At 41.3% G+C, this 19,844-nt stretch overlaps 1 protein-coding gene across 2 annotated transcripts in view; it reads left to right on the top strand.

Moving 5' to 3' along the window:
- The window catches only part of asxl2 (ASXL transcriptional regulator 2), a 42,326-nt gene that overhangs the window by 20,379 nt on the left and 2,103 nt on the right, over positions 1 to 19,844 (top strand). For both annotated transcript variants that reach the window (XM_061894179.1, XM_061894178.1), the window contains exons 6-11: positions 47 to 167; positions 8,254 to 8,313; positions 8,392 to 8,552; positions 8,625 to 8,721; positions 13,184 to 13,289; positions 13,362 to 14,070. In XM_061894179.1, coding sequence (XP_061750163.1) covers positions 47 to 167; positions 8,254 to 8,313; positions 8,392 to 8,552; positions 8,625 to 8,721; positions 13,184 to 13,289; positions 13,362 to 14,070 — 1,254 coding nt within the window. The remainder of the gene's footprint in view (positions 1 to 46; positions 168 to 8,253; positions 8,314 to 8,391; positions 8,553 to 8,624; positions 8,722 to 13,183; positions 13,290 to 13,361; positions 14,071 to 19,844) is intronic.

The following is a 19,844-nucleotide window of genomic DNA, read 5'->3' as shown; positions in this document are numbered from 1 at the left end:
TTTTTTTTGACATATTTGACTTTTCTTACGCTGCTTTTTCTTGTAGGCCTTGAAGCAACAGCAACAGAGGAATCAGCGCCGACAGGGTGCCATGCCAACCACCTCCAGCTCCAGGCTGCTTTTAAAGACCATCAAAGATATGGCCGATAATATCACTGCGAAGACCGGTGAGTAGCATCCATGCACATGTTACACATTTAACAGGGATTCACGTAATATGTCATTGTCTAATTCAGTGGTTCTCAACCTTTTTTCAGTGATTTACGCCCTGTGAACATTTTTTTAATTTAAGTATCCCCTAATCAGAGCAAAGCATTTTTGTTTGAAAAAAAAAGAGATAAATAAGTAAAATACAGCACTATGTCATCAGTTTCTGATTTATTAAATTGTACAACAGCGCAAAATATTGCTCATTTGTAGTGGTCTTTCTTGAACTATTTGGGAAAAAAAAGACATAAAAATAACTAAAAACTTGTTGAGAAATAAACAAGTGATTCAATTATAAATAAAGATTTCTATACATAGAAGCAGAGGTGGGTAGAGTAGCCAGGCATTGTACTCAAGTAAGAGTACTGTTACTTTAGAGATTTATTACTCAAGTAAAAGTAAGGAGTAGTCACCCAAATATTTACTTGAGTAAAAGTATGTTGTGAAAAAACTACTCAAGTACTGAGTAACTGATGAGTAACCTGATTACGGCAACAAATAATGCACAAAAACATAAAAATAGCAATGAGCAAATTCAGAGCCAGGAATATCTCTCAAGCAACTAAAACAATATTATATATTAAATAATAATACATTAAAATAAACAAAAAATTAAGGCAAATTGAGCCACAATAACTTAACAGCTCCATAGGCTCAGTAGGCATTCATTGATCGATTGAATGATTGAAACTTGCATTGGTAGATTTTGAAGACAGGAACTGCGCGATCAGTCTTTAGGCTTATGACGGGAAGTACGGTTGAAATAAAAAGTGTCCTTTTTCCTTTACACTTTTAATTGATTGGTTGATTGATTGAAACTTTTATTAGTAGATTGCACAGTACAGTACATATTCCGTACAGTTGACCACTAAATGGTAACACCCCAATAAGTTTTTCAACATGTCGGCTTCCAAGTGTGACGGTCATGTGACCGTCTGGCTCTGTTTGATTGGTCCAACGTCACCAGTGACTGCATGTGTTTGGTTTAACGCAGGCACGCGTGGTTCCTACTTTGAATGCGTGTCTGACAAAATCAAAACAATCAAAACAAACATTAACACATCGATAAAAAAAAAAAAGTAGCGAGTAGTGACCAGATTGCAGATAAATGGAGCGGAGTAAAAGTAGCGTTTCTTCTCTATAAATATACTCAAGTAAAAGTAAAAATATGTTGCATAAAAACTACTCTTAGAAGTACAATTTATACCAAAAGTTACTCAAGTAGATGTAACGGAGTAAATGTAGCGCGTTACTACCCACCTCTGCATAGAAGTAATCATCAACTTGAAGTGCCCTCTTTGGGGATTGTTATAGACATCCATCTGGATTCATCAACTTCATTCTAAACATTTCTTCACAAAAAAAGAAATCTTAAACATCAATATTTATTGAACATGTCCACAAAAAATCTTGCTGTCAACACTGAATATTGCATTGTTGTATTTCTTTTCACAGTTTATGAACTTACATTCATATTTTTTTAAGTATTATTCAATAAATATACTTATAAAGGATTTTTGAATTCTTGCTATTTTTAGAATATTTAAAAAAATTCTCACGTACCCCTTGGCATACCTTCAAGTACCCCCACACTGCAAAAACTGAAATCGAAGTAAGATTAAATATGTCAAAGAAGTGTGATATTTGCTTATTTTCTGTCTAATAAGATAAATATTCTCACTAAGCAGATTTTATGTTAGTGTTTTACTTGTTTTAAGGGTTTTGGGCCTAGATCATAGGTGTCAAACTCTGGCCCGCCGTGTAATTTCATTTGGCCCTTGAGGCAATATCAAATGAACATTAGAGCTGGCCCGCCGGTGCTATATAGCGGTGCCGCTGTAACACCGCATTCACCGAATTTCAGTGCCCCTCCCGAAAATCTCGCCGTGCAACCATTCTCCCGAATTCCACCCGGACAACAATATCGGGGGTGTGCCTTAAAAGCACTGCCTTTAGCGTCCCCTACAACCTGTCGTCAAGTCTGTTTTTCCTCCTCACAAACAGCGTGCCGGCCCAGTCACGTAATATATGTGGCTTCTACACACATGTAAGTAAATGCAAGGCATACTTGATCAACAGCATACAGGTCACACTGAGGGTGGCCATATAACCAACTTTAACACTGTTACAAATATGCGCCACACTGTGAACCCACACCAAACAAGAATGACCAACATAAACACAACAAAAACACAACATAACAAATACCCAGAACCCCTTGCAGCACTAACTCTTCCGGACCACTACAATATACACCCCCCCTCTCCGCTACCAACAAACCGCCCTAACCCCGCCCACCTGAGCCCCGACATTAAAAAGGCCTGAATGGTTGAATTTCAGTGCACCTCCCGAAAATCTCGCGGTGCAACCATTCTCCCGAATTCCACCCGGACAACAATATCGGGGGTGTGCCTTAAAAGCACTGCCTTTAGCGTCCCCTACAACCTGTCGTCAAGTCTGTTTTTCCTCCTCACAAACAGCGTGCCGGCCCAGTCGCGTAATATATGTGGCTTCTACACACATGTAAGTAAATGCAAGGCATACTTGATCAACAGCATACAGGTCACACTGAGGGTGGCCATATAAACAACTTTAACACTGTTACAAATATGCGCCACACTGTGAACCCACACCAAACAAGAATGACCAACATAAACACAACATAACAAATACCCAGAACCCCTTGCAGCACTAACTCTTCCGGACCACTACAATATACACCCCCCCCTCCCCGCTACCAACAAACCCCCCTAACCCCGCCCACCCGAGCCCCGCCCACCTGACATTAAAAAGGCCTGAATGGTTGATTTATTCATTATTTTATTTTCAAACGTATTAGCCTCTGGAAAAAGTTAATGTTGATATTTACCTCAGAAGGCTGCAAATACAAAAGAGGCATTCAATTTTTATTTAAATTTGATTTGATATGCCATTGATAATTTTTAATTATTATTGTTATTATTATTTGAAACTCAATTTTGCATGTCACTATAAAGTTATATAAGCCTTGCTTGTTCAATATTCAATGAAAAACTTGTTTGGGTCCCAATTAAAAGGTTAATTTGTTCAACTTCGGCCCGCGGCTTTGTTCAGTTTTAAAATTTGGCCCACTCTGTATTTGAGTTTGACACCCCTGCCCTAGATGATTTCAGTAAGATATTACAGCTTGTAGCTGATATTTTATGACCTATATTGAGTAAAACATGCTTGAAACTAGACTATCAATTGATGCAAAGCTGTTACATCAACACTCACTAGTATAAAACTACTTTTTTAAAGTAATTTCTTACTTCAAGCATGAAAAAAAAATCATGATGCCCTGCGCATATCATTATGTCAAAATAATAGCATTAGCATTTACTTATTTAAGAATATATTTCAACATCTTAAGCAAAAAGGTCACAATTTTTTTTCTACCAAGAAAAGTGCACTCGTTATTAGTGAGAATATACTTATTTTAAGGTATTTTGGGGTAATTGAGATTAACTAATTTTACTTGTTTTGGAAAGTCTTGACAAGCCACATTTTCTTGTTTTATTGGCAGATAATTTTGCTTAGTTCAAATAAAATACCCCTCATTTTTGTATTTTTGCAGTGCAGGGGTACGCGTACCCCCATTTGAGAACCACTGGTCTAATTTACTGTATTTTCCGGACTATAAGGTGCACTTAAAATCCTTTTTTTCCCCCCTCAAATATACAGAATAATTCTGGTTGTGCTTACCGACCTCGAAGCTATTTTATTTGATACATGGTGTAATGACAAGTGTGACCAGTAGTCACACATAAGAGTTATGCGCAGGCTGCAATTTGACTCCCGTAAACAACAGCAAAATGTTATGCGTTCTTGTGGAGGGGGGCGTGGCCCGCGGGCCTGCAGCGTAGCGGTGTGTGCCAGGACCGGCCTCGAAATCAGCGACAGTGGAGATGTGATCGGAGTTGGAGTGAGAGCGAGAATGTGACAGACACGGACAGACAATTGCCGAAAAGCAACACAAAGAGACTATTTTGAGTAAAATAAATCTACATTGTGAACCTGAACCGGGCTGTCATGTCGGTGTGTGGTGGTCCAAAGAACCCACTGGGGGGAAACCTCCACAGTTCCATTGAAAATATAGAACATTACACATGGCGCTTAAAAATGTATCAAAATGTTTTAGTAGGACTTTGGTAAGCTACAAAGCCGCGCCGCTTGATGGATTGCACTGTGCTACAACATAGGAGTATTATTATGGTGTGTGTATACAGTATGTTCTAGTAACACGGACGGAGCAAATCCAATTGTTAGCTGACTTTTGCTAGTGTTTATTTACGAGTTAGAATGCATAAAATAACATATATGTTCTAGTCTTACATAAGGATTGTGAATGATAGGCAAAATAAATGAAAAACAAGTGCAATTCCCCTTTAAGAGTCTCCTTTTTTCCTCTTAAAAGATCTTTAACTCCCCGTTGTATCATATATGTTCTAGTCTTATATAAGGATTGTAAATGATGGGCAAAATAGATTAAAAACAAGTGCACTTCCTTTCATAAGAGTCTCCTTTTTTTCTTCTTAAAAGATCTTTACCTCCCCGTCGTAACATATTATGTTCTAGTCTTATATAAGGATTGTGAATGATAGGCAAAATACCTTTTTAAAAAAGTGCATTTCCCCTTTAAGAGTTTCCTTTTTTCCTCTTAAAAGACCTTTAATTCCCTGTCGCAACATATATGTTCTAGTCTTACATTAGGAATATGAATGATGGGCAAAATAAAATAAAAAACTGCAATTCCTTTTTTTAAGAGTCTCCTTTTTTCGTCTTAAAAGATCTTTACCTCCCCGTTGTAACATATATGTTCTAAGGATTGTGAATGATAGGCAAAATAAATTAAAAAACAAGTGCAATTCCCCTTTTAAGAGTCTCCTTTTTTCCTCTTAAAAGATCTTTCACTCCCCGTCGTAACATATATGTTCTAGTCTTACATAAGGATTGTGAATGATAGGCAAAATACCTTTTAAAAAAGTGCATTTCCCCTTTAAGAGTTTCCTTTTTTCCTCTTAAAAGACCTTTAATTCCCTGTCGTAACATATATGTTCGTTCTAGTCTTACGTTAGGAATATGAATGATGGGCAAAATAAAATAAAAAACTGCAATTCCTTTTTTTAAGAGTCTCCTTTTTTCGTCTTAAAAGATCTTTACCTCCCCGTTGTAACATATATGTTCTAAGGATTGTGAATGATTGGCAAAATAAATTAAAAAACAAGTGCAATTCCCCTTTAAGAGTCTCCTTTTTTCCTCTTAAAAGAGCTTTAAATCCCCGTCGTAACATATATGTTCTAGTCTTACATAAGGATTGTGAATGGTAGGCAAAATAAATTAAAAAACAAGTGCAATTCCCCTTTAAGAGTCTCCTTTTTTCCTCTTAAAAGATCTTTGACTCCCCGTCGTAACATATATGTTGTAGTTTTACATAAGGATTGTGAATGATTGGCAAAATAAATTAAAAACAAGTGCAATTCCCCTTTAAGAGTCTCCTTTTTTCCTTTTAAAATATCTTTGACTCCCTGTCGTAACATATATGTTCTAGTCTTACATTAGGAATATGAATGATGGGCAAAGTAAAAAAAAAAGTGCAATTCCTTTTTTAAGAGTCTCCTTTTTCCGTCTTAAAAGATCTTTACCTCCCCGTCGTAACATATATGTTCTAAGGATTGTGAATGATAGGCAAAATAAATTAAAAAACAAGTGCAATTCCTCTTTAAGAGTCTCCTTTTTTCCTCTTAAAAGACCTTTAACTCCCTGTCGTAACATATATGTTCGTTCTAGTCTTACAATAGGAATATGAATGATGGGTAAAATAAAATAAAAAAACTGCAATTCCTTTTTTAAGAGTCTCTTTTTTCGCCTTAAAAGATCTTTACCTCCCCGTTGTAACATATATGTTCTAAGGATTGTGAATGATAGGCAAAATAAATTAAAAAACAAGTGCATTTACCCTTTAAGAGTCTCCTTTTTTCCTCTTAAAAGATCTTTAACTCCCCGTCGTAACATATATGTTCTAGTCTTATATAAGGATTGTGAATGATAGGCAAAATTAATTAAAAACAAGTGCAATTCCTTTTTTAAGAGTCTCCTTTTTTCCTCTTAAAAGAGCTTTAACTCCCTGTCGTAACACATATGTTCGTTCTAGTCTTACATTAGGAATATGAATGATGGGCAAAATAAAATAAAAAAGTGCAATTCCTTTTTTCCTCTTAAAAGATCTTTACCTCCCCGTTGTAACACATATGTTCTAAGGATTGTGAATGATAGGCAAAATAAATTAAAAACAAGTGCAATTCCCCTTTAAGAGTCTCCTTTTTTCCTCTTAAAAGAGCTTTAAATCCCCGTTGTAACATATATGTTCTAAGGATTGTGAATGATAGGCAAAATAAATTAAAAAACAAGTGCAATTCCCCTTTTAAGAGTCTCCTTTTTTCCTCTTAAAAGATCTTTAACTCCCCGTCGTAACATATATGTTCTAGTCTTACATAAGGATTGTGAATGATAGGCAAAATACCTTTTAAAAAAGTGCATTTCCCCTTTAAGAGTTTCCTTTTTTCCTCTTAAAAGACCTTTAATTCCCTGTCGTAACATATATGTTCGTTCTAGTCTTACGTTAGGAATATGAATGATGGGCAAAATAAAATAAAAAACTGCAATTCCTTTTTTTAAGAGTCTACTTTTTTTGTCTTAAAAGATCTTTACCTCCCTGTTGTAACATATATGTTCTAAGGGTTATGAATGATAGGCAAAATAAATTAAAAAACAAGTGCAATTCCCCTTTAAGAGTCTCCTTTTTTCCTCTTAAAAGATCTTTGACTCCCCGTCGTAACATATATGTCGTAGTCTTACATAAGGATTGTGAATGATAGGCAAAATTGATTAAAAACAAGTACAATTTCTTTTTTAAGAGTCTCCTTTTTTCCTCTTAAAATATCTTTGACTCCCTGTCGTAACAAATATTTTCTAGTCTTACATAAGGATTGTGAATGATAGGCAAAATTAATTAAAAACAAGTGCAATTCCTTTTTTAAGAGTCTCCTTTTTTCCTCTTAAAAGATCTTTAACTCCCCGTCGTAACATATATGTTCTAGTCTTACATAAGGATTGTGAATGATAGGCAAAATACATTAAAAACAAGTGCAATTCCTTTTTTAAGAGTCTCCTTTTTTCCTCTTAAAATATCTTTGACTCCCTGTCGTAACAAATATTTTCTAGTCTTACATAAGGATTGTGAATGATAGGCAAAATTAATTAAAAACAAGTGCAATTCCTTTTTTAAGAGTCTCCTTTTTTCCTCTTAAAAGATCTTTAACTCCCCGTCGTAACATATATGTTCTAGTCTTACATAAGGATTGTGAATGATAGGCAAAATACATTAAAAACAAGTGCAATTCCTTTTTTAAGAGTCTCCTTTTTTCCTCTTAAAAGAGCTTTACCTCCCCGTCGTAACATATATGTTCTAGTCTTATATAAGGTTTGTGAATGATAGGCAAAATAAAATAAAAAAGTGCAATTCCTTTTTTCCCCCTAAAAGATCTTTACCTTCCTGTATGTTCTAGTCTTACATAAGGACTGTGAATGATAGGCAAAATAAATTAAAAAAAAAGTGCATTTCCCCTTTAAGTGTCTTCTTTTTTCCTCTTAAAATATCTTTACCTCCCCATCGTAACATATATGTCGTAGTCTTACATAAGGATTGTGAATGATAGGCAAAATTGATTAAAAACAAGTACAATTTCTTTTTTAAGAGTCTCCTTTTTTCCTCTTAAAATATCTTTGACTCCCTGTCGTAACAAATATTTTCTAGTCTTACATAAGGATTGTGAATGATAGGCAAAATTAATTAAAAACAAGTGCAATTCCTTTTTTAAGAGTCTCCTTTTTTCCTCTTAAAAGATCTTTAACTCCCCGTCGTAACATATATGTTCTAGTCTTATATAGGGACTGTGAATGATAGGCAAAATAAATTAAAAAAATGTGCATTTCCCCTTTAAGTGTCTCATTTTTTCCTCTTAAAAGATCTTTACCTCCCGGTCGTACCGAGGAAAGTGTCACCAAGGTCGAGTCGTCTGAGTGCAGGTAAATGCTAAGAACTTATTTTTATTGGTGTTTTAAGTCCGTTTGATGTCCGTTTATTGTCTTGCGTGTGCTGTAAAGGACACCTGAAACGCAACAGGTGTAAAATCGACGTGGAGACGCCGGACTCCATTTTGGTCAACACCAACCTGCGGGCAATTATCAACAAGCACACCTTCTCCGTCCTGCCGCCCGACTGCCAGCAGAAACTCCTTCGACTTCTGCCCCAAGTCGACCAGCAGGTGGCGCTTCCTTTACCCACGCACGTTTACCCCCGCCCGCCCCCCTGTGGATTTATGTCTCCCCTTTGGCAGGCCTGCATGGACGGCCTCCTCAAGGTGACCACCTCTGCCTTAAACAACGAGTTCTTCACATCAGCAGCCCAGTCGTGGAAAGAAAGGCTGGCTGAAGGTCAGTACAGAGTTTAATGGCGACCACAGGGGTGCACACCCCTTTTTCTGCAGGTTGACCAGGTGGAGGGGATTTACCTCATTCATATATATTTATATTTATTTATTTATGAGAGAGAGGTTTTTGTTAACAAGTTAATGGTGTTTAATGATAACACGAGCATTGCTTTCTTTAATGAAGACTAGAATATAAGTTGGTATGATTGTGATGGCTTGCATTGATTGGAATCAGACAGTAGTGATGATCATGTCCACATTTTCAATTGGAGGACAAAAAAAGTCCTCCTTTTTGTCCAATACCGCATGAAAGTGCTTGCTGTTTGCCACCTTACAAACCCCGTTTCCATATGAGTTGGGAAATTGTTAGATGTAAATATAAACGGAATACAATGACCATATTCAGTTTAATATGCTACAAAGAGAGAGAGAGAGGGCTTCACGGTGGCAGAGGGGTTAGTGCGTCTGCCTCACAATACTAAGGTCCTGCAGTCCTGGGTTCAAATCCAGGCTCGGGATCTTTCTGTGTGGAGTTTGCATGTTCTCCCCGTGAATGCGTGGGTTCCCTCCGGGTACTCCGGCTTCCTCCCACCTCCAAAGACATGCACCTGGGGATAGGTTGATTGGCAACACTAAATTGGCCCTAGTGTGTGAATGTGAGTGTGAATGTTGTCTGTCTATCTGTGTTGGCCCTGTGATGAGGTGGCGACTTGTCCAGGGTGTACCCCGCCTTCCGCCCGATTGTAGCTGAGATAGTCGCCAGCGCCCCCCGCGACCCCAAAAGGGAATAAGCGGTAGAAAATGGATGGATGGATGGATGCTACAAACACAAGATAGTTGATGTTCAAACTGATAAACTTTTTTTTTGCGAATAATAATTAACATAGAAATTCATGGCTGCAACACACGCCAAAGTAGTTGGGAAAGGGCATGTTCGCCACTGTGTTACATCACCTTTTCTTTTAAAGGCCTACTGAAACCCACTACTACAGACCACGCAGTCTGATAGTTTATATATCAATGATGAAATCTTAACATTGCAACACATGCCAATACGGCCGGTTTAGTTGACTAAATTCCAAATTTAAATTTCTTGTTGAAAACGTCGCGGAATGACGACGCGTGCGCGTCACGTCACAGACTGTCAGGAAATATTAGCTCAGCACCAGTTACGGCTAAAAGTCGTCGCTTTTCATCGCATAATTACACAGTAATTTGGACATCTGTGTTGCTGAATCTTTTGCAATTTGTTCAATTAATAATGGAGACTATATGTCAGAGTTATTTGATGACGAACCCCAAGATGCAGAGATGGAGGCAGGCATGGAATGTGAAAACATATTTAATTAGAGACTAAGACAAAAACAAAACCAAAAGGGTACAAACAAAAAGCACGCACATGGGCGGATATAACAAACTAAGGGCTATGAACAAACTAATCGGAAGCAAGGAACAAAAAAGAGTAAGCTACAAAACATCTATCAAATATAGCTTACCGCTACGCTGCATTCACATGACAAGTAGGAATGACATTGACACGACAGGAGCGACATGTGGCAAGGACAATGATCCAGCACTGACTGGAAGACAAAGTGGGTACAAATAGGAGCAGGCTGATTGACTACAGGTGTGGCCAGGTGCCAATCAGCCGCAGATGAGGTGACAACAGCACATAGGGAGACAAACAGGAAGCTGAACCAAAATAAGAGCACTTTAATCAATCAATCAATGTTTATTTATATAGCCCCAAATCTCAAATGTCTCAAAGGACTGCACAAATCATTACGACTACAACATCCTCGGAAGAACCCACAAAAGGGCAAGGAAAACTCACACCCAGTGGGGCAGGGAGAATTCACATCCAGTGGGACGCCAGTGACAATGCTGACTATGAGAAACCTTGGAGAGGACCTCAGATGTGGGCAACCCCCCCCCCTCTAGGGGACCGAAAGCAATGGATGTCGAGCGGGTCTAACATGATACTGTGAAAGTTCAATCCATAGTGGCTCCAACACAGCCGCGAGAGTTCAGTTCAAAGCGGATCCAAGACAGCAGCGAGAGTCCCGTCCACAGGAAACCATCTCAAGCGGATCAGCAGCGTAGAGATGTCCCCAACCGATACAGGCGAGCGGTCCATCCTGGATCCCGACGAGCGGTCCATCCTGGGTCTCGACTCTGGACAGCCAGTACTTCATCCATGGTCATCGGACCGGACCCCCTCCACAAGGGAGGGGGGACATAGGAGAAAGAAAAGAAGCGGCAGATCAACTGGTCTAAAAAGGAGGTCTATTTAAAGGCTAGAGTATACAGATGAGTTTTAAGGTGAGACTTAAATGCTTCTACTGAGGTAGCATCTCAAACTGTTACCGGGAGGGCATTCCAGAGTACTGGAGCCCGAACGGAAAACGCTCTATAGCCCGCAGACTTTTTTTGGGCTCTAGGAATCACTAATAAGCCGGAGTCTTTTGAACGCTGATTTCTTGCCGGAACATACGGTACAATACAATCGGCAAGATAGGCTGGAGCTAGACCGTGTAGTATTTTATACGTAAGTAGTAAAACCTTAAAGTCACATCTTAATTGCACAGGAAGCCAGTGCAGGCGTAATGTGATCAAACTTTCTTGGTCTTGTCAAAAGTCTAGCAGCCGCATTTTGTACCAACTGTAATCTTTTAATGCTAGACATGGGGAGACCCGAAAATAATACGTTACAGTAATCGAGACGAGACGTAACAAACGCATGGATAATGATCTCGGCGTCTTTAGTGGACAAAATGGAGCGAATTTTAGCGATATTACGGAGATGAAAGAAGGCCGTTTTAGTAACGCTTTTAATGTGTGACTCAAAGGAGAGAGTTGGGTCGAAGATAATACCCAGATTTTTTACAGAGTCACCTTGTTTTATTATTTGGTTGTCAAATGTTAAAGTTGTATTATTAAATAGAGGTCGGTGTCTAGCAGGACCGATAATCAGCATTTCCGTTTTTTTTGGCATTAAGTTGCAAAAAGTTGACCGGAACTAAAGACAGGAGATACTAAACACAGAGGAAACAAAGACAAATGCAGAGGAAAAAACTAAAACATAGACAAACTGTCAGGGGAAAGCCTGACACTATAAAGAACAATGCTGTTGGTGGAAAGCGGTGTATTGCAGCTGTCTTTAGCACCGAGACACAGCCGGTGTTTCTTTGTTTTTAACACAGAGCGGTCAAGCGAAACATGTTTCTCTACGTCAACAAGCATGTTTTTGGATGGGGAAATTGTGATATATATCTTACCGGAGACATCATTGGATTATTCGTCCTCCTGCAGTAGCTGTTTAAAAGGCAGCTGTGAGCTTGGCTCCTCGGCTTCTCTCTGAGACACTGCGTGTTCACCGCAGCCGTCTGACCTCGAGGTATGTCTTTACAATCTCACTAAAACACTATTAAAACAATAAGCAGATAAGGGATCTTAGAGTATTATCCTAGTAAATGTGTCTAATTACATCTGAAACGCTCACATTGCCGTCGCTTTTTAATTGTATTTTATTTGTAAAAAATGTTTCTAGTCCTTCGCTATCAATATCATCATCCACAAATCTTTCATCCTCGCTCAAATTAATGGGGAAATTGTCGTTTTCTCGGTCCGAATAACTCTTGCTGCTGGAGGCTCACATTAAAAACAATGTGAGGGCGTGAGGAGCCCTCACCCTCGTAACGTCATCGTCTGCGACTTCCGGTAAAAGCAAGGCTTTTTTTTATCAGCACCAAAAGTTGCGAACTTTATCGTCGATGTTCTCTCCTAAATCCTTTCAGCAAAAAATATGGCAAAATCGCGAAATGATCAAGTATGACACATAGAATGGACCTGCTATCCCCGTTTAAATAAGAAAATCTCATTTCAGTAGGCCTTTAACAACACTCAATAGACGTCTGGGAACTGAGGAAAGTAACTGTTGAAGCTTTGAAAGTGGAATTCTTTCCCATTCTTGTTTTATGTAGAGCTTCAGTCGTATTTTACACTTCATAATGCGCCACACATTATCGAGGACCCCGACTTAAACAAGTCAGGTGTTCCCATTTAGTGGTCAATTGTACGGAATATGTACTGAACTGTGCAATAAACGTTTCAATTAATCAATCAAATACATTTTCGATGGGAGACAGGTCTGGACTGCAGGCGGGCCAGGAAAGTACCCGCACTCTTTTTTTTTTTTTACGAAGCCACACTGTTGAAACACGTGCTGAATGGGGCTTGGCATTGTCTTGCTGGAATAAGCAGGGGCGTCCATGAAAAAGACGGCGCTTAAATGGCAGCATATGTTGTTCCAAAACCTGTATGTACCTTTCAGCATTAATTGTGCCTTCACAGATGTGTAAGTTACCCATGCCTTGGCCACTAATGCACACATGCTGGCTTTTGAACTTTGCTTATTAATTTATTTCTTGGATGCAGTTTCTTTATTTGGACTTTTCTGCCTCCAGGTGAATTCACTCCGGAGCTGCAACTGCGTATGCGGCAGGAAATTGAGAAGGAAAAGAAGGTTGAACAGTGGAAGGAGGCCTTCTTCGAAAGCTACTTTGGTCAAAAGTAGGCGGATAATCTGGGAGCTATGCTTCAATTTTTATACAATAAAAAAATGACGGGCTTCTTTCTGTGCAGCTCCGGACTAAGCTTTGAGGAATCCAAAGAGCTGACCAAAGTGGATCTGAAACGAGAGAAAAAGCTTCATCAGTCGGTAACGGCCGTTAAAGCGTCGGAGGAAACCAAAGGCGCCAAGAACCGCCAGTGGACCGACGGCGTGGCGGCAAAATCAACGCCGTCACAGAAGCAGCCTCCGAAACCATCTCTCTCCATCCCGGAACCCATGAAGACCAGGCGCGCTCACTACGCCGAGGATCGTAAGATGCACGCAGCTCTTCAGCCCGCTCCAACCCCCGCGCCGCCACCACCGGAGCCCGTGAAGCAGACCGAAGACCACCCGGCAGTGACACAGACCGAGCAGAGCGAGGAAGAGGATAAACCGGAACTCCCCCGGGCTCCCGTCGAGCCGAGCCCGACGCCAAAATTCCAGCCAAAGGTTGAGCAGAGCCTGCCGCTAAAAAACGAGCCGGAGGTAACGGAGGATCAGGCGGTGTCCGCGGTTAAGCCCCTGGGGGAGATCAAGTCGGAACCCGATGGGACCCCCGAGGAGCAGAAAAGGAAGTCTCCCGGCGTGAGGGAGGACGAGGCGACACCAGAGAAAAGACCGCGCTTGTCCTCGGCTTCCTCTGCGTCGTCTTCCGTTTCGTCAGTGTCTCCCACGGCATCGTCTGCACCAAGCCCTGCCACGCCCACGTCAACTGGCAACCCCAGAGTTCCACACCTCAAGGTAGGGAGATTACCCAGATGGGGTCGATTAGTTCACGCCTCAAAAGTTGCAAAAATGCTGTTTTTCAGCAACAGTAAATACATCTGGGGCGGCATGGCGTAGTGGGTAGAGCGGCCGTGCCAGAAACCTGAGGGTTGCAGGTTCGCTTCCCACCTATTGACATCAAAGTCGCTGCCGTTGTGTCCTTGGGCAGGACACTTCACCCTTTGCCCCCGGTGCCGCTCACACTGGTGAATGAATGATGAATGAATGATTGGTGGTGGTCGGAAACTGGCAGCCACGCTTCCGTCAGTCTACCCCAGGGCAGCTGTGGCTACAGATGTAGCTTACCACCACCAGGTGTGAATGAATGATGGGTTCCCACTTCTCTGTGAGCGCTTTGAGTATATAACAATAGAAAAGCGTGATATCAATCTAATCCATTATTATTATTATCTGTACCCTGTAAATCAGATCTGGGCAAATTAAGGACCGGGGGCCACATGCAGCCCAATAAACTATTCAATCTGGCCAGCCGGACATTCCCAAATAATTTTTTTAGATCTTTAAGATGGAAAGTGTAGCTGCCATTATGATGCTAGTCTTCAACTATACAAAGTATTTCAATGGTTGGATTCGGCACTTTAGCATGACATACTAGTTACTATGGCAGGGGTCGGGAACCTTTTTGGCTGAGAGAGCCCATCCATCCATCCATTTTCTACCGCTTATTCCCTTTTGGCGCCTATCTCAGCTACAATCGGGCGGAAGGCGGGGTACACCCTGGACAAGTCGCCACCTCATCGCAGGGCCAACACGGATAGACAGACAACATTCACACTCACATTCACACACTAGGGCCAATTTAGTGTTGCCAATCAACCTATCCCCAGGTGCATGTCTTTGGAGGTGGCAGGAAGCCGGAGTACCCGGAGGGAACCCACACATTCACGGGGAGAACATGCAAACTCCACACAGAAAGGTCCCGAGCCCGGGATTGAACCCAGGACTGCAGGACCTTCGTATTGTGAGGCAGACGCACTAACCCCTCTGCCACCGTGAAGCCGCTGAGAGAGCCATGAAAGCCAAATATTTTAAAATGTATTTCCGTGAGAGCCATATAATATTTTCAACACTGAATAAAACTCTCAGGTTCAAAAACGGATGACATCTATTAAATAGACAAGAAGCAAGGAATTAAACAGAGACTGGATTCAATTTAGCTCAATGAGGAGAAATGCGTAGACCTGTACACTTGTACAAGAGAATTCTACACCTCTTTTATTTGGACTTTCCCTGATTACAACAAAATAATGCGTGCATCTCTTATTTTTTTTAATAACATTTTTACTCTGAAGCTAACCAATAATAAATAAAATACTTTTGACCATTAATGCGACTTATTGAACAGGTGCGATAGAAACGGATGGATGGATTCAAATGCATGAGAAAGTTTTATATTTTGAACGTTATATTTGACACTGTGATTACCAGCGGGATTATTGATTACTTATCGTGTTAAGCAACGTCCGCTAAGACTTATCTGAGAGCCAGATGCAGTCATCAAAAGAGCCACATCTGGCTCGAGAGCCATAGGTTCCCTACCCCTGTACTTAGGTAATCTTAGTAGTTACTACACTGCAAAAAGTCAGTGTTCATAAACAAGAAAAAAAAAATACAAGAGTTAGGGGCATTTTACTTGAACTAAGCAAAATTATCTGCCAATAGAACAAGAAAATTTGGCTTGTCAAGACTTTTCAAAACAAGTCAAATAAGCTAACTTCAATGAACCCTAGAAATACCTCAAAATAAGTATATTCTCACTAATAACATCGTCGAAACATCGCTACGGCCAGACCTGATCTTCTGGTCAGAGGCTTGCAAGACGGTTCTTCTGGTTGAGCTCACTGTCCCATGGGAGGGAGGATTGGAGGCCAGGTCAGAGCCAAGTACTCCGACCTGGCAGCAGAGTACAGGAAAAGCCGTCATCTGCCCTGTGGAAGTGAGGTGTAGGGGCTTCGTTGGTTCCTCAACTGCCCGGCTTCTCCGAGACATTGGATGCACAGGAATGGGGCATCGGAAAGCCATGAAAAAGCTGGCGGGGGAGGCGGAAAAAGTCAGCTTCTGGCTGTGGCTAAGGAGGAAGAATAAGAGTTGGGGTGCAAACACCTAGGGCAGGGGTCGGCAACCCGCGGCTCCGGAGCCGCATGCGGCTCTTTGGCAACTCTGATGCGGCTCAGCTGCACAATCGCCGACCCCCCAGATTGTTGTGGGGAGATTCCGGAATTCAATGCCTCTCCCGGACATCACCCGGAGTCAACGTTCTCCAATTTTCACTCGGACTACAATATTAAGGGTGTGCCGTGATGAAATTACTCTTAACTTAGACTTAGACTTAGACTTGGACAAAGTTTAATGATCCATCCATTCATCCATTTTCTACCGTTTATTCCCTTTTGGGGTCGCGGGGGGCGCTGGCGCCTATCTCAGCTACAATCGGGCGGAAGGCGGGGTACACCCTGGACAAGTCGCCACCTCATCGCAGGGCCAACACAGATAGACAGACAACATTCACACTCACATTCACACACTAGGGCCAATTTAGTGTTGCCAATCAACCTATCCCCAGGTGCATGTCTTTGGAAGTGGGAGGAAGCTGGAGTACCCGGAGGGAACCCACGCATTCACGGGGAGAACATGCAAACTCCACACAGAAAGATCCCGAGCCCGGGATTGAGCCCAGGACTGCAGGACCTTCGTATTGTGAGGCAGACGCACTAACCCCTCTTCCACCGTGAAGCCGCTGAGAGAGCCATGAAAGCCAAATATTTTAAAATGTATTTCCGTGAGAGCCATATAATATTTTTAACACTGAATAAAATTCTCAGTTTCAAAAACTGATGACATCTATTAAATAGACAAGAAGCAAGGAATTAAACAGAGACTGGATTCAATTTAGCTCAATGAGGAGAAACGCGTAGACCTGTACCCAAGTACAAGAGAATTCTACACCTCTATTATTTGGACTTTCCCTGATTACAACAAAAAAATGCGTGCATCTCTTATTTTTTTTAATAACATTTTTATTCTGAAGCTAACCAATAATAAATAAAATACATTTGACCATTAATGCGACTTCTTGAACAGGTGCGATAGAAACGGATGGATGGATTCAAATGCATGAGAATGTTTTATATTTTGAACGTTATATTTGACACTGTGATTACCAGCGGGATTATTGATTACTTATCGTGTTAAGCAACGTCCGCTAAGATTTATCTGAGAGCCAGATGCAGTCATCAAAAGAGCCACATCTGGCTCGAGAGCCATAGGTTCCCTACCCCTGTACTTAGGTAATCTTAGTAGTTACTACACTGCAAAAAGTCAGTGTTCATAAACAAGAAAAAAAAAATACAAGAGTTAGGGGCATTTTAGTTGAACTAAGCAAAATTATCTGCCAATAGAACAAGAAAATTTGGCTTGTCAAGACTTTTCAAAACAAGTCAAATAAGCTAACTTCAATGAACCCTAGAAATACCTCAAAATAAGTATATTCTCACTAATAACATCGTCGAAACATCGCTACGGCCAGACCTGATCTTCTGGTCAGAGGCTTGCAAGACGGTTCTTCTGGTCGAGCTCACTGTCCCATGGGAGGGAGGGTTGGAGGCTGCTTATGAGCGGAAGCGAGCCAAGTACTCTGACCTGGCAGCAGAGTGCAGGGAGGCTGGCTGAAAAGCCGTCATCTGCCCTGTGGAAGTGAGGTGTAGGGGCTTCGTTGGTTCCTCAACTGCCCGCCTTCTCTGAGACGTCATCTGCCCTGTGGTAGTGAGGTGTAGGGGCTTCGTTGGTTCCTCAACTGCCCGCCTTCTCCTAGTCATTGGATGCACAGGAATGGGACATCGGAAAGCCATGAAAAAGCTGGCGGAGGAGGCGGAAAAAGGCAGCTTCTGGCTGTGGGTAAGGAGGAAGAATAAGAGTTGGGGTGCAAACACCTAGGGCAGGGGTCGGCAACCCGCGGCTTCGGAGCCACATGCGGCTCTTTGGCAACTCTGATGCGGCTCAGCTGCACAATCGCCGACCCCCCAGATTGTTGTGGGGGAGATTCCGGAATTCAATGCCTCTCCCGGACATCACCCGGAGTCAACGTTCTCCAATTTTCACTCGGACTACAATATTAAGGGTGTGCCGTGATGAAATTACCCTTAACTTAGACTTAGACTTAGACTTGGACAAAGTTTAATGATCCATCCATCCATCCATTTTCTACCGTTTATTCCCTTTTGGGGTCGCGGGGGGCGCTGGCGCCTTTCTCAGCTACAATCGGGCGGAAGGCAGGGTACACCCTGGACAAGTCGCCACCTCATCGCAGGACCAACACAGATAGACAGACAACATTCACACTTACATTCACACACTAGGGCCAATTTAGTGTTGCCAATCAACATATCCCCAGGTGCATGTCTTTGGAGGTGGGAGGGGCCTATCCCCAGGTGCATGTCTTTGGAGGTGGGAAGAAGCCGGAGTACCCGGAGGGAACCCACGCATTCACGTGGAGGACATGCAAACTCCACACAGAAAGATCCCGAGTCTGGATTTGAACCCAGGACTGCAGGACCTTCGTATTGTGAGGCAGACGCACTAACCCCTCTTCCACCGTGAAGCCCTAACTTTAATGATCCACAAGGGAAATTGTTCAACACAGTAGCTTAGTTACAATGATGGAAAGTGTAAGGATGGAAACAACAATGCAGGTATAAATAGACTAGGTATAGCAATGTAAAATATAACATATCTGCGAATATATACAATATATACTTAATATGTTAAAAGTATATTATGTATACAGGTATAATATGTCTATAAATATATACAATATATACCAAATGCTATGTACACTACCACAGTATATTTGGCAGCCCCAGCATAAAAAAGAGAGTAAGTACCAGGCACCTTCTCAGTTGGTTATTTATGCCTCTTATAACGTACACTTATTCAGTCTGTTGTTCACTATTCTTTATTTATTTTAAATTGCCTTTGAAATTTCTATTCTTGGTGTTGGGTTTTATCAAATAAATTTCCCCCCAAAAAAGCGACTTATACTACAGTTTGACTTATACTCCGAAAAAAACGGTAGATGAATTTTGGTGTAGAAAACGTGTGAATGTTTTGGAGCAGGGGTAGGGAACCTATGGCTCTAGAGCCAGATGTGGCTCTTTTGATGACTGCATCTGGCTCTCGGATAAATCTGAGCTGACATTGCTTAACATGATAAGTAATGAATGATTCCACTTGTAATCACACTGTTAAAAATAACGTTCAAAATATAAAACATTCTCATGCATTTTTATTCCATCCATCCGTTTTCTACCGCACCTGTTCAAAAAGTTGCGTAATGGTAAGAAGTTATTTATTTATTATTGGTTAGTGTGGGGCTTGCCCCTCTGGGGGTTTTTCAGACCACCAAGCACTGAAATGAGAGCATGTTTCAGGGTTACAATATTGTTTTATTTTTCAATAAGTCTCTCAGTTGGTGTCCAGCAATTGTATTTTTTTCTTTCGTTCTCGCTCGCGCTCTGGCTCCAGCCCCAACCCCGTCTCTCCTAATGGCTGCTGCTTATAACAGAGCGACAGGTGATTAGAAATCAAGGCCCAGGTGGACCATCTACGCACCTGTCGCTGATTTCGAGGCCTGTCCTGGCACACCCCAGTTCGCTGCAGGCCCGCAGGCCACGCCCCCTTCCACAGTTAGCTTCAGAATAACAATGAATAAGAATAAGAGACCTCTTATACCC

Source organism: Nerophis ophidion, linkage group LG03 (genome assembly GCF_033978795.1).
Source record: "Nerophis ophidion isolate RoL-2023_Sa linkage group LG03, RoL_Noph_v1.0, whole genome shotgun sequence".
Classification (NCBI taxonomy): Eukaryota; Metazoa; Chordata; class Actinopteri; order Syngnathiformes; family Syngnathidae; genus Nerophis; species Nerophis ophidion.
This window is presented reverse-complemented; position numbering and strand designations above follow the sequence as displayed.